The sequence below is a fragment of the Halichoeres trimaculatus genome, unplaced genomic scaffold (genome assembly GCF_033239565.1).
Source record: "Halichoeres trimaculatus isolate MK-OKI-2021-1 unplaced genomic scaffold, fHalTri1.1 fHalTri1_scaffold_20, whole genome shotgun sequence".
In the NCBI taxonomy this organism is placed as follows: Eukaryota; Metazoa; Chordata; class Actinopteri; order Labriformes; family Labridae; genus Halichoeres; species Halichoeres trimaculatus.
The window spans coordinates 7,754,438-7,772,073 of NW_027437198.1; the positions used below are offsets into that span (position 1 = coordinate 7,754,438).

Below are 17,636 nucleotides of genomic sequence, written 5' to 3' on the forward strand. Positions count from 1 at the left end.
CATCTGTTCCACAGCACACAGCATTTAAAATACTCACATTTCCAGGGTCTGAGGTTTGTTGGTGGATGGTTGGTAATGCGCCTGGATTCAGGACCAGTCTATTCACTAGCCCTCTGTTGTACTGTCCAAAGTTGGAAAAGCAGTCAGCCGTGAAGTGACTACCACACACATGCTCAGTTTTACTGAGTGTAGCTGGCACATTTCCTTGATAAATAAACTTTAGCCATTCAGTCTTGTCTTCTTCTGAGATGAGAAGCTTGTGCATGGAACTATGTGGCTGTTTACAGCCAAAAACAAAGCAGTGATGGCTCTTCAACTTAGGCATTCTCCTTCCCGTTGCCGGAGGGATTTCTCTCCAGCAACGGGGAGGGAAGTGGGCGGGGAGGGGGTTCAGGGGTCTGCTGCGGTGGATTAGTCAGGTCGGATTTGCTCCTGATTGGTCAAAAAAGGGAATCGATGACGTCGGCACATCCCCAAAATCCAAACAGCTTGTTTTAGGTCAGGATTTTACATTCACAATCACTACTAAGTACATGTTTTGTCATTGAATATCACATTTTGTGGGCTGGGAGGAAAGCCAAAGATCCACAAATTTCACTAAAAGACTAAAAGTGATTTTTGCATAATATGGGACCTTTAATGGTTGTATTTTACTAAGAATGGACTCATTTGTTCCTGTGTAATCAAACATGTAAAAAAAACTCAGAACAATTCAATTTTAATGTGACAAACATTTATTTCTGTCCTAAAACTAAAAACAACAAAAGTACTAAGAAAAGATGAAAATGTAAATCAGGAAGAAGGAAGTGAAATAGTTAAAGGGATTTATTTTCTTATTGGAAGTGTTAGATATGTCAGGCAAGGTTGAGTTATTGATTCTGATTGGTCAAATTTTTCTCATTACAGGGGTGATTATTCTGAATAGTGCGGCAATGCCAGAGTCAATAAATCACTCAAGCCAAATCAAATGGATACATGTAGAAGGCTCAGCTGCTGAATCTGTTTCTCAACACTATGGTAAAACTAGTTCTTGTTAGTAATTTTAATAAGTATGAAGCTATAGCACAGGGAGGATATGGAAACGTTCAGATTGATGTAATCTAACAAATGAATGGGCTTTTCTTTAACTTGATCATCGCAGATCAGATAATACTGGCTCCTCATATTCTTATATCATTTGCTGACATGGTTTATAATGATGTTAGTATGTTCAAACATAAATTAGTTTTTCTTTTTCACACTCATGTTTTCATGCACATATTGAAGTCTTCTCAGACTCTTGGCTACTCGCCCTGTTTTTCTTGAGTCTGAAAAACAAAATAAATACAAAAACAGTTCACACTTCTATTCGTCCAGTTAAAGTCTTCATATTTAAGGACAAGTTTGACGTTTGAGATTTTCCACCCTTCAACAAAGTATCTCATTTTTTAGCTGCTAATATGTGACGTTAACTGTACCGAGAATATAATAGATATGATTTGTATAAATGATACTAGAGGAAAATGATCAGACTGTATACCTTTGAGCCTATTTCTCGGCTCTTGGCTCTCATCTTGTTGGCAAGAGATTCGGCCACGTCAGCTCTCTCTTCAGCCTCCTCCAGCTCGTGCTGAGCCTTCCTGAACCTCGCCATGTGGACGTTCGACTGCTCCTCCTGTGAACAACATTCAAACACATTTCAAATTCTTATTAAAACCCCTCTCTGAAGGTTTGACTTGATGTATCGTGTGTGATCTGTCACCACTGTTCAGAACTTTTTCACGTATTCAGAATTATTCAGAATTTTGAGTGAAAGCTGTAGGCCACTGACCAATCAGAATCAAGTATTTAACACAGCCAGGTGATGTGTTAGAAAGGAATGATCAGAAATGAACTCACGGCCTCCTCAGCTTGTCGTTTGTACGCCTTCATCTTGATCTGCAGTTTGTCCACCAGGTCCTGAAGTCGGATGTTGTTCTTTTTGTCCTCGTCAGACTGGAAACATGAACTCTCTCAGTGTGTGTTCATTATTAAAGGAGGTTCAGTCACAAACAGAATCAGAGTTGGTGTACCTGATAGGTGAGCTCTTTGATCTTCCTCTCATATTTTCGAACTCCTTTGATGGCGTCTGAGGAGCGTTTCTGTTCGGCCTCAAGCTCCGTCTCCAGCTCACGAACCTGGAATCAAACAACACAGCAGAAAAGGTTTTTAGATTAAAGGTACACTCAACACTTTGCATAACCATACTTTTATTTTATTTGAGTTTCTTCTGTTTTTATTCATCTCTACGTTCTTATGTCTTCTTTCAGAGAAATAAAACCCAGCATTTCATACCCGGCTCTCCAGTTTCTGCATCTGCTTCTTCCCGCCCTTCATGGCAAGGTTTTCTGCCTCATCTAGTCGGTGCTGCAGGTCCTTCACCGTCACCTCAAGGTTCTTCTTCATCCTCTCCAGGTGAGCACAGGTGTCCTGCTCTTTCTTCATTTCCTCAGCCATCATGGCCGCCTGCAGAGAGGAGGCTGTTTGATCAGCTTCTGTTGGTCAGTGTTAATAAGATAAATGACTTGTGGATGTCTTACGTCAGTGATGGCCTTCTTTGCCTTCTCTTCCGCGTTTCTCGCCTCCATGACGGCTTCTTCAATTTCAGCGTGGAACTGAGTCACATCAGACTCCAGTTTCTTCTTGGTGTTCATGAGACTTGTGTTCTGACAAAGAAAAGAAAAAGTTTAGAGTTTTAATCCAAAGGTTGTGATTGGTTATCAAAACCATAACCTACCTGAGAGTGCAGAAGCCCCGCCCTCTCACTGGCATCGACCAGTTCCTGTTCGGCCAGTTTGCGGCTTCGCTCTGTCTGCTCCACAACGGCTCGCAGCTCCTCGATCTCTGCCTGCATCAGCGCTGTCCTTCGCTCCATCATGGCTACCTGCTCTTTCATGTCATCGTGTCCTCGCAGAGAGTCGTCCATGTGGAGCTGAGCATCCTGAAAGTGTTCACATTTTGTTAGGAAGCGATACAATGGGATATCTACCCACCATCCACTTTATTAAGTACACCTTGCTAGTACTGGGTTGGACCCCCTTTTGCCTTCAGAACTGCCTTAATACTTGGTGGCTCAGATTCAACAAGGTACTGGAAACATTCCTCAGAGAGTTTGGTCCATATTGACATGACAGCATCACACAGTTGCTGCAGATTTGTCGGCTGACCACATCCCAAAGGTGCTCTATTGGATTGAGATCTGGGGACTGTGGAGGTCATTTGAGTACAGGGAACTCATTGTCATGTTGAAGAAACCAGTCTGAGATGATTCCAGCTTTATGACATGGAGCATTATCCTGCTGGAAGTAGCCATCAGAAGATGGGTACACTGTGCTCATAAAGGGATGGACATGGTCAGCAACAATACTCAGGTAGGCTGTGGACTTTAAACCAGGCTCAGGTGGTACTAAGGGGCCCAAAGTGAGCCAAGAAAATATCCCCCACACCATTACACCAGCAGCAGCAGCCTGAACCGTTGATACAAGGCAGGATGGATCCATGCTTTCATGTTGTTGACGCTAAATTCTGACCCTACCATCTGAATGTGGAGCAGAAATCCAGACTCATCAGACCAGGCAACGTTTTTCCAATCTTCCATTGTCCAGTTTTGGTGTTGCTGTGTGAATTGTAGCCTGAGTTTCCTGTTCTTAGCTGACAGGAGGGTCACCTGGTGTGGTCTTCTGCTGCTGTAGCCCATCTGCCTCAAGGTTGGACGTGTTGTGTGTTCAGAGATGCTCTTCTGCAGACCTCGAGTCAGTTGTAACCAGTGGTTATTTGAGTTACTGTTGCCTTTCTATCAGCTCCAACCAGTCTGTCCATTCTCCTCTGACCTCTGGCATCAACAAGGCATTTTGGCCCACTGAACTGCTGCTCACTGGATATTTTCTCTTTCTGGGACCATTCTCTGTAAACCCTAGAGATGGTTGTTGGTTAAAATCCCAGTAGATCAGCGGTTTCTGAAATACTAAGACCAACAACCATGCCACATTCAAAGTCCCTTAAGTCACCTTTCTTCCCCATTCTGATGCTTGGTTTGAGCTGCAGCAGATCGTCTTGACCATGTCTACACGCCTTAATGCATTGAGTTGCTGCCATGTGATTGGCTGATTAGAAATTTGGGTTAACGAGAAGTTGGACAGGTGTGCCAAACAAAGTGGCCGGTGAGTGAATTTGTTTTAGGACGACATGTATTCTACCTTGAGCTGTCCCTGGATGTTCCTCAGCTGTTTCTGGGACTCGGCCGCCTGTCTGTTGGCGTGGCTCAGCTGGATCTCCATCTCGTTCAGGTCTCCCTCCATCTTCTTCTTCAGTCTCAGAGCATCGTTCCTGCTGCGGACCTCAGCGTCCAGCGTGCTCTGCATGGACTCTATCACTCTCTGACTGTTTCTCTTCATCTGCTCCATCTCCTCGTCCTTCTCTGCCAGCTTCCTGTCAACCTCGGCCTTCACCTGGTTCAGCTCCATCTGGACTCGTAGGATCTTGGACTCCTCCTGCTCCAGAGTCGCCTTTAAGAAGAGATGAGTCAATAAAACCAAAGTCCTGTACAAGTTCTTACAAATATGAAAGTTGTTGTAAACTTTGAGTTACCTCAGCCTCCTCCAGAGACGTCTGCATGTCATATTTTTCTGTCTCCACTTGCTTCTTGTACTTCTCAAGTTCATGAATCGTCTTCCCGCTCTCGCCGAGTTGTTCCGTCAGGTCTGAGATCTCCTCTGTTTGATGACAGAAAGCCTTGAAATGAATGACTTCCCAAAGTGTTGAAATTTTTTTTATTTGATGGGTGTAATTTGACATTTTTCTGTGTGACTTTATCGATTTTTGACTCACGCTGCAGGTTTTTATTCTCTCTCTTCATGGTCTCCAGATGCTCCAGAGCTTCTTCGTATGAGTTCTTCAGTTTGAAGAGCTCAGTGCTCAGGGATCGCGATTCTTTCTGAGAACCTTCCAGCTCCGCCTGAGACTCCTCAAACTTCTGCTTCCACTCCGCGAGAATCTGAGCCATCACAGAGCGAAAATTCAATTTAAAACTAAGACGAGAGATCTCAACAGCGAAACATGGAGGATATAATGACTTCAACAAACTTTATCAAAGTTCCTTTGCTTCTTATCCAGCGTAGCAGCTACACTGTTGGATCTCTCCACGTCCACCATCAGATCCTCCATCTCGTTCTGCAGACGCTGCTTTGTTTTCTCCAGAGACGCACATTTGGAGTTCACTGCCTCAATCTGCTCCTCGGCTTCCTGCAGACGCTGAGCCAGCTTCTTCCTGTCACACAGGAAACATCTCTGCTCAGTTTACATCCTAACAGATCACTCAGCCTGGTCTAGCTCCTGGATGATACATTTCTTTGATCGTTATCATTGAGCTGAAGATGTTAAACCAGAAGTGTTTATCTGTGAATTACTTGGCCTCCTCCAGCTCCTCCGTCCTCTGGATAGCATCCGTCTCATACTTATTCCTCCACAGAGCCACTTCTGTGTTAGCTTTGGATAAACTCCTCTGCAGTTCTGCCTTCGCCTCCTGCTCCTCCTCGTACTGCTCCCTCAGGAGGTCACAGTCATGACGGGCCGACTGCAGACTGTGAGCCAGAGCGTTCTTCGCCTGAGGAGGATTAATGTGAGGAGCTTTGTGTGGTGAAATAAAATCAAACAGAAACTTTTCAGTGTTTGATGTTGAGATACCTTTGTCTCCTCTTCGATGAGACGCTTCAGCTCCTCCACCTGAGTGGTGAATCCTTGTTTTCCTCTGGTCAGCTGAGAGATCAGACTCTCCTTCTCCTCAATCTGCCGAGAAAACTCCGCTGCCACACACAGGAGGAACAGATTATACTTGTTTGTTTTTAGGTGATACTTTTGTGATGGTGGATTGTTTAGCAGGACAAAAACAGGACGAAAAATATCACTTTTACCATTTAAACCACACTTCAAAGACTGTGGATGCAAACAATTTGTAACTCTCCATTTTTATTAAGTGAAAAAAGGAGACTTACCGTTCTCAGTCTGAAATCGAGCCCTCTGATTGGACAAATCGTTGATTTGTCGCATGTTTTCCTCACTTTTGCTTTTCAGCTCCATCAGCTGATCTTCCAATGAGCGACACATTTTCTCCAAGTTCACCTGAAGTGTTTAAAAACACATTTTTATAAATGTCCTTTTATTTATCAAAAATTCAATCACACTTAAGATGCATTAATACACTGCCCCACCAGAAAAAAAAGTTGCAACCAAAAAAAAAAATAGGTCACACACCCTAAAATTTTGTTAGACCGCCTTTAACTTTGAGTACGCATTCACTGTGGCATTGTTTTGATAAGCTTCTGCAATGTCACAAGATTTATTTCCATCCAGTGTTGCATTAATTTTTCACCAACATTAAAGCATAAAGATCAGACTCTGGAGCAATGGAAGAAGGTCATGTGGTCTGATGAGTCCAGACTGACTCTGTTCCAGAGTGATGGGCCGTCAGGGTAAGAAGGGAGGCAGATGAAGTGATCACCCATCATGCCTAGTGCCTACTGTCCAAGCCTGTGGGGGCAGTCTATGATCTGGGGTTGCTGCAGATGGTCAGGTCTAGGTTCAGCAACAGTCTGTGCTCAAAGAATGAGGTCAGCTGACATCCTGAATACACTGAATGACCAGGTTATTCCATCAGTGGGTTTTTCTTCCTTTGTAGTATGGCCATATTCCACAGAGTCTAGACCTGAACCCCATTGAGAATCTTTGGGATGTGCTGAAGAAGGCTTCGCTCATCGGTCAGATTCTACCATCATCAATGAAGATCTTGGTGAAAAACTACAGTTTACAGTTCTACAGTTTGATTTAGCAGACACTTTTGTCCAAAGTGACGTACAACACAAGCAAGAATTAAGACTGAAGGAAAACCTAGTCAGTGCGACAACAGTGCTATAAGTTATTTGGCTGAAGGTGCTGCCTTTAAGTGCAGGATCTTTTTTTTTTTTTGTATAATCAACAAGCCAACAAACCACAATTAATTGCTACAACAGTATGCTTCAATCTTCAACAACATTCAGTAATAGTGCTGAAAAATCACAAGAGCTGAGTCTTAGACATAATGACTCATTCTACCCCTGAGGGCAAAGAGGAGAAGGGTCAGATAAAGTGCACAAGTGTTCCCTGAACAGATGAGTTTTCAGACATCTCTTAAAAGTAGAAAAGGACCCTGCGGATTGTTCAGAGTTTGGTAATTCATTCCACCATTTGGGAACAACAGAGGAGAAGAGTCTGGCTAGTGATTTGGAGCCCTGCTGGGCTGGGAGCACCAGGCATCTTTCTCAAGCAGAGCGTAGTGGGCGAGAAAGAGTGTTAACCTGGATGAGGGACCCTAGGTAGGCAGGAGCCATTCCTGTTAATGTTTTGTAAGCCAGGAGAAGAGCTTTGAATTAGATTTTGAACTAATGCAACACTGGATGGAAGTAAATCTTTGCAGAAGCTTATCTTAGCAATGCCACAGTGAATGTGTGCTGCAATCAAAGCTTAAAGTTAAATATTAGAGTGTGTGACCTTTAGTTTAGTGGCAACTCTTTTTGGCTAGGCAGTGTATTACCCTCTGTATCTTAACGCACCTTTGCCTTGGCCACAGTCTCCATGTTGACGGCTAAGTCGTCGACCTCCATCTTCAGCTCGCTCTTCTCTTTCTCCAGCTTTTGTTTGATTCTCTGAAGATTGTCGATCTGCTCGCTGAGCTCCGCCATGCTGTCCGCCTGCTTCTTCCTCAGAGCGGCGGTGGTGGCTTCGTGGTGCAGCGTTGACTCCTCCAGGTCACGTCTCAGTTTCAGAAACTCTGCCTCCCTCTTCTTGTTCATCTCGACCTGAGCAGCGGTTGCTCCTCCCGCCTCTTCCAGACGCTCGCTGATTTCCTCGATCTCCCGCGACAGGTCGGATCGCTGCTTCCACTTCCTCTTCTAGCTCTTCAATACGAGCCTAAAAACAGAATATAAACCATCAACTGAGTGCTAACAGTCTAGCTACTCTTTGATTTTGATCACAAGTTTTCGTACATGCAGCTCCTTCATCTTCTTCTGCAGCTGACTGTTGATCGCCTGCTCGTCGGATATTTTACTGAGCAGCTGATTGTTCTCAAACTCCTTCCTGTCACACATGAACAAAAACAGTCAGATTTATTCCACTCACACACATTAACCATCATTAGAGTCAAAGATTACTTCTTTATCTTCTCCTCTGATTGTTGTTTGTCATTCTCTAGATCCATGATGGACTCCTGAGACAGTTTCAGATCTCCCTCTAGCTTCCTCTTTGCTCGCTCCAGATCCATGCGGATCTTCTTCTCTTGTTCCAGAGACGCCTCCAGCTTCAGCACAAAGCACAGAGAATCAGTGGATTGGTAGATAAGACGTGAAAGTTCAATATTCTTAAGCTATGCCCTTTACTGCGCCCTTACATCGTCCACTTGTTGCTCGAGCTTGGTCTTGGCTTTGCTCAGTGAGTTGACTTTGTCTTCCTCGGCCTGAAGATCATCGAGAACCTGCTGATGAGCTTCCTGCAGCGCTCGCTTCTCCTTCGTCAGTTTGCCCAAGTTCTCATCCTGACCAGCCAGCTCCTCTGTAAGGTTTTTAACCTGCAGAAGGAGAATGAGTTCACAATGATCCAAACATTAAAAAGATGAGCAACCTCAGAGCAGGTTTTAGCTGAATGCAAGAAAAAGACATGTTGATGGAGGGAAACTTGTTCAAAACGTAAGAAACTGCCAGAACTGGTAAAATTTTCAACTTTGATGTTTGAGAGGATCAAACCAAAAAGCCCTGATAAGATCAGACCTTGTTTTCAGTGGCGTGTTTCTCCTTCTCTACTTTGGCAAGTGTGATTTCCAAATCATCAATGTCCTTTTTCAGCTCCGAACACTCGTCCTCCAGCTTCCGTTTCTTTGCCGTCAGCTCAGCCGCTATTTCCTCCTCGTCCTCCAGCCGCTCGGACACCTCTTTGAGTTTTGCCTCCAGCTGGATCTTACTCTTAATGAGCCCCTCACACCTCTCCTCTGCATCGCACAGGTTCTCTGCATCCTGAGAAAAGGCAATCAAACCAACCATTTCAACAATGAGTAAACAGCTAAAAATATATACTCTAATATGAATACTCACAGCCTGAACTTGAAGCTGGAGGTTATTTTTCTCCTGCAGAAGAGAAACCATCTTCTCTTCCAGCTCCTTCCTCTTGGACTCTGACTTGGACAGGTCCTCTTTACATTTGACAAAGTCTTCCTTCATGGTGGCCATCTCTTTCTCAGTCTCAGCGCTCTTCAGAAGTGGTTTTATTTTGAAAAACAGCTTCATCCATGGCCAGTGTTTCACGTTCATGAAGGATCTCAGGTTGTACTGCAGGATCCAGACGCAGTCTCTGGGAGATGAAACAAGTGTTAGTACCAGGGTGGTTCAGTTTATACTGTCCATCATGCAAGGAGAATATTCTCACTTTTGAGCGATTAAGTTGGAGAATTCTTTCCTCATAAGGTAACCACGACACACTGCCTGAGTCTGAGTCACCAGAGTCGCCAGTTTCTCATCTCGCAGCTCCTCTAGAGTGCCGAGAAGGCCGGCTTTGAAGAACACCTGAGACATATTCACATATCAGAATGATGTAGAATGTTACTGACTAAAACTAACCAGAGCAGGCTTCAAGGTTGAGACCCTCATGTGACCTCTGACCTTTGTGGTCCCAAACTTGTACTGAGTGTGATCAACATCGATCGATCCCAGAAGCTTCTCTGCAGCTTTCCTTCCATCGATGAACTGACCCTCAGGAATGGCGCTGGCATTCAGGATTCTGTACCTGCTCAGATCAAGATGAACACCAAGCATTTATTACACAGCAATAAGGTTAAAGGTCAGGTGTTGGCTACCCTCAGGTGTCCAGTAAGGGTCAGTGACCTCTGCTTGAAGTCTGCGTACAGGATCCTGCTCGGAAATCCTTTCCTACAGATCCTGATCCCTTCGAGAACCCCGTTACAGCGCAACTGATGGATCACGAGGTGGTTATCCATGATACCTACAGGAAGTACACGAGTGGTTGTTCGCTTTGAGTCTAAAAATAATGATTTATCTTCAGCACGTCAACAGGAAAACATGGTCTCCTTGTGATATGAGAAAGAAGAAGCAGACAAAAATACATAAACACAGTTTTCAGGTAAGTTCGTACCTGGAGTTTTGGTCTCATTGGGAATCAGGCAGCGCACAAAGTGAGGATGTGTGCTCCTCAGGTTAGTCATTAGCTTCCCCAGATTCTCCTACAGCAGAACAGTTTGAATTAATATTTTCAGACATGTCACATCAGCTGAAGGGAACCAACGTCAAACAGTTGAGATACAATTCAAATCTGTACCCTGAACACCGCAGACACCGTCTGAAACGAGCCGCCCTTCTTCTTCGCTGCTTTTTTTCCACCTTTCCCTCCAGCAGCTTCACCGCTGGATTCTACAAACACAAAGAGACGTCTGTCAGGTGTTCTGGCTCTTTAACAACAAGTCTTTCTGCCATTTCATCTAGAAATTAATGTTTCTGTTCAGGTTGTTTTTACCTGCTTCCCCTCCTGAAAACGAAGCATACAGGTAGGACAGCAGCTTCATGGGAGACTTCTGGTAAAGTTGAACCACAGACTCATTCAGAGGGTCTTTGTTCTTCTCCAGCCAGCCGGTGATGTTGTAATCCACCATGCCGGCGTAATGAACCAATGTGAAGTGAGCTTCGGGTTTCCCTTTGACCACTTTCGGCTTCTGAAAAGCATTGTTCTTCCCCAGATGTTGGTCGTACAGTTTGTTCTTAAAGGACGTGTCCGAAGCTTTGGGGAACATGCACTCCTCTTCGAGGATGGAGAAGATTCCCATCGGCTGGAAGAGTCGCAGAAACAGCTGTGACTTAGGTTCAAGAGAGTTCAAAGAAAAGTGAAGTTCAGGAGATTAATCTCACCTTCTCAATGAGCTCGATGCAGGCTGCTAAGTCCATCCCAAAGTCGATGAACTCCCAGTCGATCCCCTCTTTCTTGTACTCTTCTTGTTCCAGCACGAACATGTGGTGGTTGAAAAACTGTTGCAGTTTCTCATTTGTGAAGTTGATGCAGAGCTGCTCCATGCTGTTAAACTGTCACAAAGAAAAACAGTAACATTATTCAGTCTTTGAATTAAATTATCTAAGATCAGTTACTACTAGGGATGTCCAGATCAGATCATGTGATCAGAAATTGGGGCCGATCATGTGGTTACAGACTCAATCCGAATCAGACATTACATCCCCATCAAGATCAGTCATATATATATATATATATATATACATATACATATTTCAGAGGTGTGTTAAAAATATCGATACAGCAATATATCGTGATACTTAGACCTCTGATACAACATCGATATTTCAACTCAATATCAATACTTTTATAAAAATAAAAATTCATTATTTAGCCGAGTTGGAAGTAGAAAACGACTTCTGTACAACCACTGCGGTAGATGGTGCCAACAAGCTACTACACTATATGTTGCCAATAGATTGTATTATATATATTACCTGAAAGTATACTTAAAATATTTTAGTTCTAAACATGATAATGTGGGTTTCTGTTGCACTGAGCAAGTCAGTATGCCACAAACATCAATGTTTCTGTAGTCCTTTTAATGAGTAATAGTTTCTTTTCTGTAAACATCATCTTTTTTTTATCTTTTCTTAGTTAATCGTATAGAATATCGCAATATATTGATATTGTTAAACATTGTGACACTACTGTATCGTGACCTTAGTCTTGTGATACGTGTCGTATCGAGAGGCTCTTGCCAATACCCACCCCTAATATATATATATATATATATATATATATATATATATATATATATATATATATATATATATATATATATATATATATATGTATATATATATATATATTCTCATTGTTTGTATTAGATCTATAATATTTCAAAACAGATGAGAAAAATAAGTATTTTAAGTAAGTAAGTACTAATAAGTACTTAGTATTTACTACCGTTGTGTGGTGGTACAGAGTCAGACTGTCTTGACTCCACACAGAAACAACACAGTGCATGACATCACAACAGTGACACTATTGGTTGAATGCCATAAAGTAAAGGAGGACATGGCAGGGGCTTTAAGCCAGGAGTGTGATGTATCAGAATAGAAATATTGGATTGGGACTTGGTATTGGCAGTTACTCAAAATCAAATGACTCTGTCTTGGACTTGGGAGCAAAAATACCTGATCTGGACATCCCTACTTACTACACTTAGCCCAAACTTACGTCGAATATTTCAAATCCAGCGATGTCCAACACTCCGATGAAGAACTGCCTCGGCTGCTTGGTGTCGAGCATCTCGTTGATCCTGATCACCATCCACAGAAACATCTTCTCATACACTGACTTAGCCAGCGCTCCGACTGCATTCGCGACCTGATCAGATTTAAAGATGACATCAGAGATGATTTCTGTCATGATTACAGAGGTTTTTATATAACTATGTCATGTTTTCTGTCGTCTTTAGGTGTAGACATCACCTGTGGGACCGTCTGGCCTTTGGTCACATATTCATTCCCTACTTTGACACGAGGGTAACAGAGTCCCTTCAACAAGTCGGCAGAGTTCAGCCCCATGAGGTAAGCCACTTTGTCTGCCACTGATGGATAAAAAAAAAACATAAATAGACATTAACCATGAAACTGTATCATACAAACACCACATATACACTGATACCTGACGTCTGAAGCTAAAGTAACGCACTCACCCTCTGTGCCATCGGGCTCCGCCTGCTCCTCTCGCTGTTTCTGCTTGAACTTCATGTTCCCATAATGCATCACTGCTCCTGTCAGCTTGTAGATGGAGACTTTCTCTTCATTAGTGAAGCCCAGGATGTCAGTGGCAGTCTGTGTCATCAAAGTCAGAGTTAATAGAAGTCGGTAAAGTGTACGTAAAGCGATAAAAGAACAAATCTCTCACGTCTGTGGCGACCAGCTCTTCTTTGTCGTCGATGCTGGCCACAGAAATCTGACCCTGACTGATCATGGGGAAGTCGTACGGGTTTGTTGTTATCAGAAGCATTTCTGAAGAAACAAACAAAGAGTTTGAGTCTCTGAGCTTATTCTTTAAACATAAATCTGCAGGATAAACAGTCACAGTCTCACCGATGAGCTCAGGTTTGTGTCCCGTCATGATCTGATAGAAGATGTGGTAGCTCCTCTCTTCGGACAGCTGGAACGTCACTCTGGACTTCTCCAGCAGATCTGCAAAAAACATTTAGTCAATCATACCCCGTCTACTCTTTATTCTCAATAATAAATAAATGTTATAATAAAATAAAGTATTTTCTATTTTATTTTCTATTCTATTCTATTCATCATCTAAAACAAATTTAAGACACAAACACATTAAGAAGTTGACTTTTAATTCAGAAAGAAAGACTAAAATTAGCAGGTTTGCAGATTTTAAGTTGTGTTTCTATTTTTTCTGAATTTCTACATCTTTTAGATTGAGGTTGTTATTTAAATGGTTATTTGAGATTTGAATAAAAGTTAGATAAATGATAAAAAATAGTTATAGTAACTTACAGGTTTCAATATCAGCAGAGGACAGTTTTCCTGTGGTTCCAAAGTGAATTCTGATGAATTTCCCCTGTTAAATATGAAATCCTCCATGAAACTAGTTCATCACTCAGGATTTTCAACATTCAAAAAAGGTTTGAAGTTAAGGAAATGGAAAAAAAACAGTTACTTTATAAAAGATCAGACTTACAAATCTCGAGGAGTTATCATTCCTCACAGTTTTGGCGTTTCCAAAAGCTTCAAGCAAAGGATTCGCTGAAATGATTTGATCTTCCAGCGTCCCCTGAAAACAGAACAGCTTCATCAGAGTTGCATAAAGTGGGTTTTTATTTAGTTAATATAAATGTTTGGATTATTACCTCCACCAAGAAGGTTATGTGTTTGGGAGAGTTTGTCTGTTTGTGAACAGCGTAGCTCAAACAGATCTTGATGAAACTTTCAGGAAATGTTCAAAATGGAATAAGAAAGAAGTGATTCAATTCTGGAGGTGATCCAGATCACCATCTGGATCCAGGACTCTTTTACTATTTTTTTTCTTTACCATTGTGAGATAGGGCAGTTTTCACCATATGTGTATATAACTCCACCATAAATGGTCAGATTGCTTTGCAAAACAATACAAGACAAGGTCACCATAATTTCTGACAGATGCAAAAGTATGATCCAGATCCTGACAATATTCTGGATACTAAGATCCAGAATATGAAATATGTACTGGGTCGTCTTAATTTTCAACACTGTCAGGAAACAAATTATTGTACAAACCAGCAACTTACACCAAATTGTAGCAGACAGTCTGCTGAAAGGGAGTATAACATTAAAGTAGGATAGAGTGTTGATGGAGGTCTGCACTCTCTGAGTGACTGTGTTGTATTACCTGCATTTTTCCAGACGAGTGCTCCTTCTTGTCTCCTCCAGACACTGCGATTGTCGCAAAGTACTGGATGACACGTTTGGTGTTGACGGTCTTTCCTGCACCAGATTCTCCGCTTTGAAGCACAACAATAAAAGTAAAGTCAGATCTTTTTGAGGATTGATAGAAACTTTTTTTTATTGATGAGCAGCATGACTCACGTGATCAGGACAGACTGGTTCTCACGATCTGTTAGTCATAAAAAAAACAAACAAACCAGTCTTATTTTCATCTTTATTTCTGCGATTATTCGATTTTATTGGTCACTTTTTAATCCAGCAAGTAAAAAAAACTTTTAAATAAGTTAACCGCACAGTGACCTCAACCATATTTAGATGAACATTTGTATTTAGCCGTTGATGTTACAGAATGGCGCCCTCTGTGGTCATAAGTGGTAGTTACAGGACAATGAAAAATCTGACGAATGTTCGATCTATGTCAGAAAATGTTGAGAGGTTGAGTCTCACCTGTGAGCATATTTTGATATGCGTTATCAGATACGGAGAAGATGTGGGGCGGAGCCTCCATCCTCTTCTTCCCTCTGTAGGCTGCGACCACCTGAGGGTCGTAGACCGGCAGCCATTTGTAGGGATTGACGGTGGCACAAAAGAGCCCCGAGTAGGTCTGCAGCCAAAAACAAACAAATGTTAATTCACTAGAGATAAATAATTTCTGTCGGTTTGGTTGTGTCTTCACTCACATAGATCATCCATGCTGCGTAACGATCTTTGAGGTTAAACAGCACAGACGGTTCATTCAGGTGTGTCATCATCGCCATGTCCTCGATCTTATCGTACTTGGGAGGATTCATCGGGAGGACATCTTCTTCTTTGACTGTTACAGTCTGGAAAGCACAGTTTGATAAGAAGATGGAAGATTTCTCTTTTACAAAACAAAATATTTCAAATCTAATGACATATTCCTCTTGTGTTTGAAGAGTGTTTGATATCTTTAGGAGAAATTAACCTCATCAGCTGCTGTCTTCACAACCACTTGTCCTCCTTCCTTGCTCTGGATTGTTCCTTTGATGTACAGCTCCTTGGCGTCAGGAACGAAGCAGGCAGTCCGGGCGTCGAACGGACGGTTCTGAGCCTCCACTCGCTCCTTCTCAGGTTTCCGGAGAAAGATGGCCGCTGGCCCGTACTGGGCCATCTCGGCATCGCTGCTCATGCTGAAAGCTAAAGATTAAAAAAGAATACAGTAACATCAAGACAATTTATCATTCCTAAAGATGTTTGATCCAATCCTTTCTTACTCACCACGTCAACAAACCCTGGTTGAGTAAAAATCAAAGAGTCTTTGCTGCAGATCAAACATAGAAAAAGAAACACAACTTACAGTGAGTCACCATAAAAAGAGATTTGATATTTTATAAAAAGTATTTCTTTCTCACCGGTCAGTGAACGCCTCGTCTCTGAATGAGCAGCAGCAGCACTTCAGTCCTTTTATTCAAACCAAGGAGCAGCTGAAAAAAAAGAAAGGACGCTCCAAACTTGGCAAAGTGACTCAAATGTCAATCAAGCAGCATTATCGATCTGTACAAACACTTAAACACAACACCCTGAAATACCACACAGGATGTTCAGGTGTTTATCAGAACCTGTCATCAGGAGCAGGTGATGATCCCCTGGATCTATTTTTACATGCTTCACTTCTGTCAGAGCCCTCTTTAAAGACTTACTGGTCCTGGAGTGTTGTTCAGCAGGAATTCATCTTAAATGATTAAAGAATCTTAAACATTATCACGTCAAACAATCACCAACTGGATGAATTTACAGTAATTAAACATACAAATGTTTCTATGTCGGTATGCATGGTTTTTCAAACGTAAACAAATGTCTCGAGGACATTTTTCAGTTTCCTGACCTTCACGTGTTCTGGACTCGACCATCAGCTGCTGGTTTGAGGCTCCTTTTTGGATTAAAAGGATTAAACTTCACACAGATGTCAGAACAAAGTCAACAGTAATGTTTGGAAAGAGGCAGAAGAATCATTTCTTAATGTCCTTGTGGCCAGTTATGTTTGCTCTGGGTTGGCTGGTGAGTTTTCTTTTCCCACAACCATATCTTGAACCCATCTTTAAAGTTTCCAAAGTAAATCAAATCTTTTCAATGTTAGCTCTGTTTACTGATCACACTCTTCATCACAGCTTACAAAAATTCACAGCTCATCACGAGAAAGGATGTTGAGGTTTGTCGCTAAACATTTACTTTATTCCAGATCTTTTCAGGACATTGTAACGGAAGCTCTTTCTGCTTATAGAAACTTAGCTGCTGATTTTATTTTATAGTTGGTTTTTACATTTATCCTTTTATTTTGGGCAGAAAAATCTGGAAATCTGTAATGTATAATCTAACTTGAATTCAAGAAATAACTTGACTGAGCAACTATCACATATACTGGACTTACATTTGAAAAGAAGACCCACTCTGAAGAGTAAAAGTTGTTCACTTTGTGCAACTTTGGAGCCAAGGATGGGTAATTTAAACGATACGGTACAGATGTCTGGTACCTGGCAATCAGTACTGGTACTCAACAGTGCCAATTTTTGGTACCTTTTTGTGTTTGTGTTATGAAAAATATCAATTTGTTCAATAATAAAGTATATACATTTTTTAAATTTAACATATATATTCTTCTGTATACAACCTAGCAATGCTGTGTTCACGTCCAGCATGGAAAATCACCTACTCTTCCACTCCCACACAGTCACAAGGATGCATTTTGGTACCTAAACATGGTACCTTTTGATCTTACACAAACTGGTATTCTGTACTTTTGGCAGAACTTGGTTGGTACCTTTAAAAGTACCTTAATCCAGTACCCATCCCTATTTGGGGATGAACTTTTAGTTGACCATCAAGTGTTTCATAAAGCCCTGAATCAGCACAAAAGTCTCTGTTACTTAAAGGGATGTCAAGGAAAGTTGATTGGGGATTTAATAAGATTAAAAAAATGCAAAGAAGGTGAGGAATTTAAAACTTTTGTTCTATTTATTTCCTTTTTCAGACCAAAAACACAAATTCAACAAAAAAAAATTGAAATGTTCCAAATTGAAGCTCCGATGAGGAATTTTCAGTTTGTGATAACTTTGGCGCCCCCTGTGGACAACTTCATAATCTATTATGATTTTG

At 41.8% G+C, this 17,636-nt stretch overlaps 1 protein-coding gene and 1 pseudogene across 2 annotated transcripts in view; one reads left to right on the forward strand and one right to left on the reverse strand.

Annotated features, from left to right (window-relative positions):
* Positions 1–798: 798 nt before the first annotated feature.
* Positions 799–15,672, reverse strand: LOC141809194 (myosin-1B-like; annotated as a pseudogene).
* The window catches only part of card11 (caspase recruitment domain family, member 11), a 54,615-nt gene continuing 49,514 nt past the window's right edge, over positions 12,536–17,636 (forward strand). Inside the window, exon 1 of one of the 2 annotated variants that reach the window (XM_074696075.1) lies at positions 12,536–12,647. Coding sequence is in view for 1 of the 2 variants with exons in the window: in XM_074696074.1 (XP_074552175.1) it covers positions 12,643–12,647 (5 nt within the window). In the remaining variant the exon portion in view is untranslated. The remainder of the gene's footprint in view (positions 12,648–17,636) is intronic. The other variant, XM_074696074.1, reaches the window with a different exon arrangement.